We start from the raw sequence: 13,070 nt of genomic DNA on the forward strand, positions 1-13,070 counted from the left end.
TCTGGCTTTGGGATTTCTTTATTGTTCTGCTTCTAGTTCCTTTTTTTTTTTCAATATATGAAGTTTATTGTCAAATTGGTTTCCATACAACACCCAGTGCTCATCCCAAAAGGTGCCCTCCTCAATACCCATCACCCACCCTCCCTTCCCTCTCACCCCCCATCAACCCTCAGTTTGTTCTCAGTTTTTAAGAGTCTCTTATGCTTTGGCTCTCTTCCATTCTAACCTCTTTTTTTTTTCCTTCCCCTCCCCCATGGGTTTCTGTTAAGTTTCTCAGGATCCACATAAGAGTGAAACCATATGGTATCTGTCTTTCTCTGTATGGCTTATTTCACTTAGCATCACACTCTCCAGTTCCATCCATGTTGCTACAAAGGGCCATATTTCATTCTTTCTCATTGCCACGTAATACTCCATTGTGTATATAAACCACAATTTCTTTGTCCATTCATCAGTTGATGGACATTTAGGCTCTTTCCATAATTTGGCTATTGTTGAGAGTGCTGCTATAAACATTGGGGTACAAGTACCCCTATGCATCAGTACTCCTGTATCCCTTGGGTAAATTCCTAGCAGTGCTATTGCTGGGTCATAGGGTAGGTCTATTTTTAATTTTCTGAGGAACCTCCACACTGTTTTCCAGAGTGGCTGCACTAGTTTGCATTCCCACCAACAGTGCAAGACGGTTCCTGTTTCTCCACATCCTCGCCAGCATCTATATTCTCCTGATTTGTTCATTTTGGCCACTCTGACTGGTGTGAGGTGATATCTGAGTCTGGTTTTGATTTGTATTTCCCTGATGAGGAGCGACGTTGAGCATCTTTTCATGTGCCTGTTGGCCATCCGGATGTCATCTTCAGAGAAGTGTCTATTCATGTTTTCTGCCCATTTCTTCACTGGGTTATTTGTTTTTCGGGTATGGAGTTTGGTGAGCTCTTTATAGATTTTGGATACTAGCCCTTTGTCCGATATGTCATTTGCAAATATCTTTTCCCATCTGTTGGTTGCCGTTTAGTTTTGTTGGTTGTTTCCCTTGCTGTGCAGAAGCTTTTTATCTTCATAAGGCCCCAGTAGTTCATTTTTTATTTTAATTCCTTTGCCTTTGGGGATGTGTCAAGTAAGAAATTGCTATGGCTGAGGTCAGAGAGGTCTTTTCCTGCTTTCTCCTCTAGGGTTTTGATGGTTTCCTGTCTCACATTCAGGTCCTTTATCCATTTTGAGTTTATTTTTGTGAATGGTGTGAGAAAGTGGTCTAGTTTCAGTCTTCTGCATGTTGCTGTCCAGTTCTTCTAGCACCCTTTGTTAAAGAGACTGTCTTTTTTCCATTGGATATTCTTTCCTGCTTTGTCAAAGATTAGTTGGCCATACGTTTGTGGGTCTAGTTCTGGGATGGAACTGGAGAGTGTTATGCCAAGTGAAATAAGCCATACAGAGAAAGACAGATACCATATGGTTTCACTCTTATGTGGATCCTAAGAAACTTAACAGAAACCCATGGGGGAGGGGAAGGAAAGAAAAAGAGGTTAGAGTGGAAGAGAGCCAAAGCATAAGAGACTCTTAAAAACTGAGAACAAACTGAGGGTTGATGGGGGGTGGGATGAGGGGAGGGTGGGTGATGGGTATTGAGGAGGGCACCTTTTGGGATGAGCACTGGGTGTTGTATGGAAACCAATTTGACAATAAACTTCATATATTGAAAAAAAACAGAAAAAAAAATAGAACTACCCTATGACCCAGCAATAGCACTGCTAGGAATTACAAGTAGATACTACAAGGAATACAGGAGTGCTGATTTATGGGAGCACATGTACCCCAATGTTTATATCAGCACCTTCAATAGTCAATTTATGGAAAAAGCCTAAATGCTCATTAGGTGACGAATAGATACAGAAGATGTGGTTTATATATACAATGGAATAGTTCTTGGCAATGAGAAAGAATGAAATCGTGCCACTTGCAACAGTGTGGATGGAACTGGAAAGTATTATGCTGAGTGAAATAAGTCAATCAGAGAAAGACAGATATCATGTTTTCACTCATATGTGGATCTTGAGAAACTTAACAGAAGACCATGTGGAAGGGAAGGGGGAAAAATAGTTACCAACAGAGAGGGAGGGAGGCAAACCATAAGAGACTCCTAGAACAGAGAACACACTGAGGGTGGATGGGGGGGTAGGGGAGAGGGGAAAATGAGTGATCAGCTTTGAGGAGGGCACTTGTTGGGATGAGCACTGGGTGTTGTATGTAAGTGATGAACCACGGGAATCTACCCCAAAAACCAAGAGCACACTTTACACACTGTATGTTAGCCAACTTGACAATAATTTATATTTAAAAAGAAAGAAGAAAGAAAGAAAGAAAGAAAGAAAGAAAGAAAGAAAAAAACAGACTGGTGTTGGTGCATGAATAGACAAAGACAATAAATAAGTAAATAAATAAATAAATAAATAAATAAATAAAACAACTGAATAAACAAACAAAAAGCAGAATGACACATAAATACAGAGAACAAATTAATGGTTGCTGGAGGGGGAGGAATGGGCAAAATGGCTGAAGGGAGAGTGGGAGATACAGCCTTCCAGTTACAGAATAAATAAGTCATGGGGATGAAAGGTAAAGCACAGGGTATCTACTCAATGATATTGTAATAGAGCTACATGGTATCTGATGGTAGCTACACCTCAGGTGAGCATAGCATAACATACAGAGAAGTTGAATCACTATGTTGTACACCTGAAATGAATGTAACATTGTGTGTCAACTATACTCAAAAAAATTTTTTTTGAAAAACCAGGGGCTTTAAAATCAGAACAATCTGCATTTGGTGGGTTTTTTGTTTTTTGTTTGTTTGTTTAATGTTTTATTTATTTTTGAAGGAGAGAGAGAGAGACAGAAAGTAAGCAGGGGGAGGAGCAGAGAGAGAGAGGGAGACACAGAATCCAAAGTGGGCTTCAGGCTCTGAGCTGTCAGCACAGAGCCCGATGCAGAGCTCGAACTCACAAGCCATGAGATCATTACCTGAGCCAAAGTCCAACACTTAACAGACTAAGCCACCCAGGCACCCCCAGAACAATGTGCATTTGAATCCAGCTGGATAACCTTGGAGAAGTGACTGTACCTCCCTGATCTTCACTCTCCACTCTATAAAATTGTGCTAATAATTCTGATTGTGTTGTAAGAAGGAAACAAGAACACATATGTGAATCCATTAACACAATTTCTGGTGCATAGCAAATTCTCCATCATTGATGGTTACTATTAATATTATTACCTTTGCCAATCTTTAACTATGAGATTCAGAGTGCTCAGCACATCTTCATCCCTTTGACACCCCCACCCCCCTTCTTAAGCTTCCCTTCACCTTCCTTCCTTCCTAGGGCCTGAGAGCCACTATGCCCTAGGAGCAAAGCCTCTGCTAGAGATGCCACATACAAAGGATGCTTAATCCACCCTACCAGGCCCAATTCAAGCACTACCCTCTCTTCCCTCTCATGATTTCTGCTGTCACTGAACAATCCAGCACAGCCTCCTGCCACTTGGCACATTCCTTCTTGGTGCACTGTTATTTCTATACATCTCTTATAGCCCCTTCCCGGACTTGAACATCTGAGGGGCAATGACGCATCTGAGCCACCCTTCTGTTCCCCATAATCCTTCATGGTCCTGCATATTGCAGGTATCTTGTAAATATTTGCCCTGACATTCTAAGTGATAAGGATAGGAATACCTCCTAGTAGCCTGCTACTGAAGAAAGAAAAGCAATTCCAGGTGGGGCAGGGAAGAGGCACAGGTAAAGTCAGGCCAGGAAATGCTGAGCAGAGCAGTGCAACTGGTGCCAAGGACTCCTGCACTGATCAGAACTTCCTGCCACTCTTGACCCTCCTGGCAGCAGGATGCCATGGCCAGGGAAGATGAGAGGAAGTAATAGACCTCTTGCTGGGAACTCACACATGCTGGCCAATGTCAGTCAGCAAGGACAGCTTGTGCATTCAAAAAATAAGATATGAAAGTCCAGACCATGACTGGAAAGCTGACAGCCAGATTTTGAAAGCCAACTCCACTGGTCTTTACTTCAGCATCATGGCGCTTAGGGAGGTTTCAGGGGGACCCAGATGTCAGGAAACACCAGTGAGAATAAATGATGTTGCCCTGGCATTCAGGACTCAATCACTGCCATTTAATAGCCTTGACCTTGGGCAGGTCAACTCTCCTTCTAAGCTTCAGCTTCGTCATCTGTAAAATGGGGATATGATGCCAGGATCTCCCTAAATGGGTGTTTATAGAATTCTCATTAGAGAGAGAATGTACACAGCAGCATACCAAACCCAGAAGAGAACCATAGAAAGCTATTATTTTCCAGAGCTTAAAGATAATGGCACAAAGTGTATACAAAAATTATGACATGAACTTTGTTTTTATTCCATTAGATAATTTTGAGGACATTAACAGCAATATATTTTTGTGGTTGACTGATGTCAATTAATAATTTCAGAGCTGATTAATTGTGTACTTGCTGGTCACAATTTTGAGCAGTTTTGGTTACTTGGCCTAAAGCAAATTGCCAGATATATCTTTCTCCAGTCAGACAACATATGCACTCTCACAGAGAACCTCAGAACATATGCTACTGTGTGCTGGGAATGAAGTGCCGATTCCATCCATTTCTTAGAGTGTGATCACAGGTCTGCAGAAGGCACCTCTCCTGAACTCTTGGGTTAGGAAGAGAAAAACCAACACCCACTTGGCTCTGATGAATGTTTAATCAGAATTCATTAAAGGAACCCCCTTAGCAATCATTACCAATGGCATAGGCATCTGTAGCAGAAGGAATCAAATACTGAAGGGCCTCATGCTTTCAAAGTTAATATTACCTTTGGTGATCATACTTTTCTCCAAATAGTATGTTTTCTCTCACATTTCCATGAAAGATCCATGCTTGCTGGGAAACATAGGCCACAGTCCCATTGAGTGCCACGATCCCTTGCTGTAACTGCATCTGGAGTAACAAGACCAGAATGCCTTCAGAAGCCAATCCTCACAGACTTCTCTTCAGGGACCCACTGCACACTTGCCACCCACTTATTCTATGAACATTAATTATGATGGAGCAAGAGGGTCAACAAGATGTCTTGTCCACATACTGCAAAGACCAGATGTGTAGAATGATGGTCTCAAAGTCAAAAACCTACAAGGGGCCAGGCAGGAATGTCACAGAAGAGGCAGTGGTGAGTCCTGCTGTAGGCTGGAGAGGCCACATGGCATCTTGGTGCAGCCAGAACAAGATGCCTTCTGAGAGGACTCAACATCCCAAAGGCTTCCTTTTGCAGGTGCGCTGGCTACATCCCACCCCCCTCAGCCAGGCCCCAGGGGCAGGGCATAGCCTACATGGCTATGGATGGTGGTCCTGGTGTGTTCTGTCTCAAGGAAGCAGCCTCGATTCAGTCTGCACATTTGGTGCAGGGCCTGGTGCCAAGGATGCAGGCCTGGTGCAGCCAGAATTTCTCATTCTTCAAGAGGAGTGGAAATCCAATTTCATGTAGCACATTGAACAATCCAATTAAAAACTTGCATGTGCTCTAGTTTGTGACCCCAAGTACATAAGTGCACTTAAGATGATACCACACTGTGGGCATCTGACAGCTGGTGGTGAAGCCATGTTCAAAGCTGTCAGGAGAGGACATATGCAAGAAATGCCGTGGTGCTCAGGGCTGATGCAGCAGCAGCTGTGTGTTGTGGACAGGAAAGGAAGATAGCCAAGGTCAAGGGATGGGACACAATTTCACCTCAGGAATGTCCCAAGAGACAGAGAACATTAGACTTGGGGAAGAGAAAAAGATAATGACAATAATGGTAATAATAATAGGCAAAATAAATAGGGGCTATGCCAGGCACTGGGTTAAGTGCATACAAAATGCTGGTCACCATGATTGGCCCTGGGAATTATCCTATAACTATTATATACATTATCTTATTTAATCCTCACCACAACCCTCCTAAGCCCCATTTTATGGGCAAGGAAACAGGTTCAAAGAGGCTCAGTTACTTACCCAAGATTAAATAATGAGCATGAGGCTGAGGCAGGTGTTGAACATAGGCAGTCTAGAGTCCACTCATCAGCCACCCTGCCACCCCCTATCCCAGTGACTATGGTGAGGCATCTAATCTCACCACTGTTACATGGGAGATAGATTCTCTTTTCTCTGAGAGATTCCAAAGGAGCAGAAAAAAGGGTAGAAGTTAAAAGGAGGCAAACTCCACTTCCATATATCAAAACTCTCCAAAGAGGGAACTGGCTGTGAAATAATTAGTTCTCCATTGCTGGAGATATCTGAGCAGAAGTTGGCTCATCTTTTATGGGATTCTGTGGAAAGCCTCATGTTATTCGATAGACAATTGGGATGGGTCACCTGTAACACACCTGCTGACTCTAGGGCTATTTATGACAGGCACACACAACAGAATCCCAGGGCATAAGTAACCTTAAGAGCTCATGGGATTCTGCCCCAATCCCCCAACCTCCTCCTTCGGACAGGGAAGGAGTTGTCACTCTTTCTAGAAATGAGTCAGTTGAGGCCAAAAGAAGTCACCCTATTCTAGCAGGTTCTTCTGAGCCTGGTGTCCTCATTTCTTCAGAGGTTCCTCCTCTCCCAACTACAGGCACCCAAGCTTCTCTCTAGGAACAGCAGGGTGGGAAGAAAGAGGACTTAATATTCATTCATTTGGGATGAGAAACTATATCAATTTAGAGCCTTGTGAATACAATAATTGGCCTGGCATTTTGCTGGGGTCACACAGCTAGAAGTAGCAGACAAAGGACAAGACCCCTGGGCTCCTCCCTGTGCCTACCATGAGGTCTGCAGAGAAGTTGAGGGCACATTGCTGTGTTAGTTGATGCATGCATTCAGCCACTCCATCAAAGAAGGCTTGACTGAGCTGCTGCTGTGGGCAGACACTGGGGATATGGAGATGGACAAAGGGAAAAACAGATCTAGAGTCATGGTGAGTCTTAGGTTTCTTGGTCCTTCCCTACCAAGTTGACTTACTGGCCTTTCTAATCAGGATGGCCCAAGTCATGGGAAAAAACATGGATTTAATGACTTTCCTCTTCCTTTGACAAAGGTGGTGTTCTAGGCAAGGAAGCAGTCAGTGTTTAACACATGTCCTTAGGAGACAAACCCAAGAGTGTGTGAAAAGCTCAGCCATACATGGACAAGAGGCATGGAGCCACTGAGAACATTAATCCCCTGAAAATCACTATCAACTGTCTTCACAGTGTCCAGTGCAGCTGAGCCCAGCCACTGGGTCCACTGTTCTCAGAGGATCCCAAACACGGCAGGTAGGGAACCTGACATTTCAGTGTCATGTCAATGTTCTGTCTTCACAGTTTACCTGTCCTAGGAGAGCTGCAATGAGGGAGCTCTTTCCACTTCCAACATTCCCACATATTCCCAAGATCTTCCCCTATCAGAGAAACAGAAAAAAAAGACACAGTCATTTCCCCAGTTTTTAGAGGGTCTTGGTATGAAAGTGTTGCCTCCAAACTCTGCTGGCCAAAGGGCCACTGCTGGCTCTAAAAGGTGGCAGTTACAGTCTCACACCCCAAACCCAATATACAGCCTGGACAATACAGGAACCTACATCTTAATTAAGTGTTTTCCTTGGCACAGCACAGCAGAGTGCCCAGAGGACTTCTAGAAATCACATACAAGCACTGACGCAAAACAGCCTTGTGCTGGTCTGGGACACACAGGACTTTACAGGAGTATTGTCCCATGCTTACACTCCAGGAAAACAAATCTAATAGAACTTAAAGGCTGCACAACCCAGAGGGACATAGGTAGCCTTTGAAGTACAGAGAGTTGAGTGCTTTTCAAAAGTAATTTTTAAAGTATCCTCCACTTGGGGACCCTGGGTGGCTCAGTCGGTTGAGCATCCAACTTCAGCTAAGGTCATGATCTTGTGGTTTGTGAGTTCGAGCCCTGCGTCGGGCTCTGTGCTGACAGCTTAGAGCCTGGAGCCTAGTTTGGATTCTGTGTCTCCCTTTATCTCTCTGCTCCTCCCCCAGCCTACTCTCTGTCTCTCTGTCTCTGTCTCTGTCTCTCTCTCAAAAATAAACATTAAAAAATAATTTAAAGTATCCTTCCACCACACTGAAGCATAACCTGAAATTGCTAAGCAGTTATTCTATTCCAACACTTTGGGTTCATGGTTGGGTTCATGGATTATTCTACAGCTGCAGATTTATTAATTCTGCCACAAATCATTGTAAGTGCCAGGTGCTGTTCTGGACAGTAGCAACAGCACAACAGAGTAATGAATATGACAGACAACCATTTCAGTCTGCCTTCATGAAGCTTATGTTTTAGTTGAGAGGACCAGTAGTCAACCAAATAAGTAAGTAAAATATGGAGTATGTCAGGTACCTGCCATGGAAACTCATAAAGTAGGGAGGAGGTAGGGAGGAGATGAGGATGGGGGGAATGTTACTAGAAAGGTAAATGTCTTAGCTTGAGTTCTCCCAAAAACAGACCCTGAATCAAAGATTTGAATGAAGGTAGTTCGTTTGCGAGGTGTCAGGGGAGGGGGAAGGTGACCCATCAAGGGTGTACAATTATTTTAGCTCCCATGGGAGGCAAATGAAGTTCAATCCTGCTAACAAATTCTGGGAAACTTAGAGTGGTTCTATCCCTCCCACTCCAACGGCTGAGGGAGTAAAGTATAAATAGTCAACAGTGTTTGAGAGCTGCTCCCCTGGCTGTCAATGTCCTGTTGCTTTTTGGATGATGGGGAGGGCTCTCTGGCATAGATACAGATTTGGCAGTTGGAAGGTGGCTAGGACACACAGATGGGTCACTGACAGTATTTGCTACAGGTGACATTTTAGTAGACCTGAAGGAGGTGAAGTAGTAAACCATGTAGATCTCTGGAGGGAAACCAGGGAAGGCAGAGCAAGAATCCATGTGGAGACTTTTGGCGGACATGTGACCACTCTTGTGTTCAAGCAAATACTGCAGTGCTGCAGATGGAACAACTAAGAGCATTCTCATTAAGACCTGCTCTCCGTGATCTCTTAGAGCAAAGATGCCCATGATGGAGCCAGATACAGCTCCTTTCCCATCGCCTGTCTGCCACCTTCAGCACATGAAGATAGCTTCCTGTCATCATGAATTTCTTTCACAAGACTTTATGGAACAGCAGGCATCATGCTAGGCACTGAGGATAAAGTAGTGATCAAGACAGATGTGATCCCTGCCTTATGCAGTCCACATTATCATTGATGCTGCAGATAAGTGAAGCTGATCCATTTATATTTATCTTTGGGAGAGCACAAGCAAAGAAAGGGCAGAGAGAGGGGGACAGAGGATCCCAGGTGGGCTTTGCGCTGACAGCAGCAAGCCCCATGTGGGGCTTGGGGCTTGAACTCACAAACCGCAAGATCATGACCTGAGCCAAAGTTGGATGCTCAGCTGACTGAGCCACCCAAGGTTCCCAAAGCTGATCCATTTTAATTCCACTAAAAGGTCTTTAAGGAATTGGTGCATTACAAAGAGTTTGGGACAAAGAGATCATGGGTCTGGATCCAGATTCTAGGCATTTGACTCTCTTTTGAATTCTATCCACCACCTGGGGCCAGATCTCTAGCCTTCTAGATTCAACCTTGTCTTCAGGAGAAAACCCATGAGACTTGCAGCCCCTGGGTTTCTGATTATTCATCTGTCCATTCAGAAAACACCTTTGGGTGCCTAATGCATGCCAGGCACTTGCCTTGGTATAAGGTCACAACCTGTGAACAAGACAGATACACACCCTGACCTCAAGGAGGCTATAGTCCAATGGAATCCTAGAACTAAATTTGGAAAAAACATGGGTGCTCTGAATTTAGAATATTTAAGGGCAACACTTAAGCTGGATTTTTGACTGTGAGAGGAAAAAGGCGACAATAACTAACATAAGTTGAGACTTACTATGGGCTTAGCATTTTTGTATAGTATCTCTTTCAGTCCTCACACCGACCTTGTGAAGTCGTGCTATTTTTAAAATATCCATTGAGCCCATAAAGGAAGAGAGGCTCCAAGAGGTTAGGCAATATACTCAAGGTCACACAGCTGGCAAGTGGCTGGGACTGGACCCCAGGTACATCAGGTTCTGGAGGCATAACCTTAATCCACACAACACTGTGTTGTTCCCACTGTCTTCAACTTGTTTCAGAAAACATTGACCATGTCCTTGATGCACAAGCCCAAGCAAGAGTCATTGACATAATGAGAAGGAAGGCCACTAGGGGGCTAAAAGGCAGCTTCTTTAAAACACAAGAGTAGTTCACTGAAGCCACTCTGGAGCAATTCCAAAGGCCTGGTTGGAACAATCCAGGTGCTGCACATCATAAGCAGGGGGAAGGGCATGAGAAAGCAAAGTGGGCTGCACCCAGTAGGACTTAACAGAGAACCTAGATCAATTACACCCAGCCAACTGAGTACTACTCTACACCAGCTATTGAGCTTAGCGTTGCATAAGTAGGAACCTCTCCTTCCATAGTGCTCACACCAGAAAGGGTGAGTCAACAAGATGGGAAATTAAAATACTAGGCATAGAATTAATGCTGAGCCCTCAGCAGCAAAATCGGGAAACACTGCCATCCCAGGAGCACTGCTGCTGAGTTCCCAGTGCAAGAGAATCACATGCAGGAGAGGCCAAACATTCCCTAAATGTAGAGCTTTGTCTAAAGACTCTATTCCCCATTCCTGAGGGGAGCAGCCAACAGGCTCTGGCTGGCTTCCTTTGCTGGGTTGCTTGTTGATCTTACTTGCTTTTAACAAGCATGGTGCTTAAGAGCACAGACTCTGGGGCCAGGTGCCCTGAATGTGAAGCTGTCTTCTGCCACTTGCTAGCAGTATGATCTTGGGTGATTTATTTAACCTCCCTTTGTGTCAGTTTTCTCAATCATAAAGTGGGAATAGTAGCTATAGTACCTATCTCTTAGGGTTATTGGGGTGGTTAAATGAGTTAGTTGTGCACCTGGTAAATAATAAGTATTCATAATTGTCAGTTATTATCTATCATAGTACTCCAATGTAAAATTAAGAACAAATCCAAAACGATTTACAAAAGATAGCCAATTTGAGCCTAGCCACCTGAAATAGATTGTCCATTCAAAATTGCAACTGGCTCCTTTGGAGCTTAAATATCAGTACTGTTACAACTACCATGTTTTGTCAGCTTGAAGAGAATATCTCCATTACCCATGTACATAGTTTTAAAATTGGGAGGGGTGCCTGGGAGGCTCAGTTGGTTACGCATCCAACTTTGGCTCAGGTCACCTCACAGCTTATGAATTTGAGCTCTGCACTGGGCTATGTGCTGACAGCTCAGAGACTGAAGCCTGCTTCAGATTCTGTCTCCATCTCTCTCTGCCCCTCCCCTGCTCTCTCTCTCTCTCTCAAATATAAATAAACATTTAAAAAATTTTTTTAAGTTTAAAATTGGGGAAAGAAAACAGTCTAGAGACATCCCCACACCACCTTCAGCTCAAACAAATCATGTTAGGTCTTGATAAAGTATAGTTGTGTGATACAAGGAGGAAAGATAGAAGGCATACCTATAGAACACATACCCACCTTTCTCACCACAAAGCTTATATTGTGCAGAACCGATGTGAGGCTACCACTTTGCTCCTCTGGGCCAGCAACTTCCTGGGCTGATGATCTCACACTATATGTCTCTAGCCTCTGTTTCTTAAGAAAACAATTTTTCTGGTTCTGCACTTTCTTTGGATCACTTTTTCTGCTGGTTTCTTGATCCCATGTCAAGGTGGCATTTGCTAAAAGCAAGACAGTATCTGGGTCTTCTGGTTGGGTGATGTAAGATGGGGGGTTTTTATCTATGAGAATTTTCTAAGATTAAAGAGACAAAATTAACAGGGCAGACATTATGCATTTACAAGAATCATCCCAATATATCTTCTAATGACCCAAAACCATAATCTTGGCAATTCTACTTAGGATATTTAGGGAAGATATTCCCCTAGGAAAAGCTGCAGCAGAAATAGTGTACTAGCTCATGCTATCTAGGACAGATGCCTCTTTATCCACAAAGTCTATGTGGGTCACCCACATTGGAGAATGCTGATCTCAGCTACATTTTTTCCTCATGCCCAAGGTAATCAGCTTTTTCTAGTCTTTGGGTGGTGGCTTCATTGCCTGGCATTAACGCTTATTAAACCAAGGTCACATGCTCAGCCTCTGCCATGCCTTCTTCCTAGTACCCACTCAGCTCAGTTCAACAAAACATTTGCCAAGTGTCTACCCTGTGCCAAATTCTGTGGTAAACATAAGAAATGAAATTATGAATAAGGCATGATTCTTGTCCTTAAATAGATTACAGCCTAGGGGAAGATGGGAACATACACAATCATTTCAGTGAAATGTGACAAGAACAAAACACTGTAACTGCCAAAGAAGGGACACTTGGCTCCCCATCCTGAGGTCTATGTATTGGTGCCTGAGCTGAGTCTGTACAGGTGCTGACAGGCAAAAATGAGGGAAGGAAGAGGAGATGAGAGCCTTATAACAAAAGGTATGGCATTAGCAAAGGCAAGGAAACATTCAACAGCATGGTTTATTAGGGTGAGGACATGAAACAAGCAATTCAGGATTACCATAGAGCTCAAGGTAGGAAGGGGATAGGAAATCAGGTGGAGACATAACTGAGGACCTGCTGATGGAAGGCTCAGGTTCAGTCCTGGAGGGAACAAGGACTCAAGGGTTTCAAGCAGGTGAATATCAGTGGTCAGACCAAAATTTCAACAGCTCTCTGGGGGCTGAGTGCAATGAGGATTTAAGAAGAACAACAACAGAAAAGGGAAATTGGTTCATAAGTCACCGTGATAATTCAGTGATGGCAGCAGGGACAAAGAAGTTGAGGAGTCAAGAAATAGCATTGTTTCTCTAGTCTAAGTTATCTGATATCATAATATATATAGCTAATATGATGGTGTTCATTCTTGGGTTTTGTTCAGAAAGTGATGACTTGATAATACCACTTTACAACTCAATCTTACAAACAGTGCCTCT

The 13,070-nt window shown here is 43.6% G+C and overlaps 1 protein-coding gene across 2 annotated transcripts in view; it reads right to left on the reverse strand.

Moving 5' to 3' along the window:
• The window catches only part of ABCC12 (ATP binding cassette subfamily C member 12), a 75,469-nt gene that overhangs the window by 38,926 nt on the left and 23,473 nt on the right, over positions 1-13,070 (reverse strand). For both annotated transcript variants that reach the window (XM_047079206.1, XM_047079207.1), the window contains exons 9-11: positions 11,616-11,891; positions 7,390-7,461; positions 4,872-4,996 (exon numbers count right to left, since the gene is read on the reverse strand). In XM_047079206.1, coding sequence (XP_046935162.1) covers positions 4,872-4,996; positions 7,390-7,461; positions 11,616-11,891 — 473 coding nt within the window. The remainder of the gene's footprint in view (positions 1-4,871; positions 4,997-7,389; positions 7,462-11,615; positions 11,892-13,070) is intronic.

Source organism: Lynx rufus, unplaced genomic scaffold, assembly GCF_022079265.1.
Source record: "Lynx rufus isolate CCGP_SWC_20201006 ecotype Redwood Valley unplaced genomic scaffold, mLynRuf1.p SCAF_16, whole genome shotgun sequence".
Taxonomy (NCBI): domain Eukaryota; kingdom Metazoa; phylum Chordata; class Mammalia; order Carnivora; family Felidae; genus Lynx; species Lynx rufus.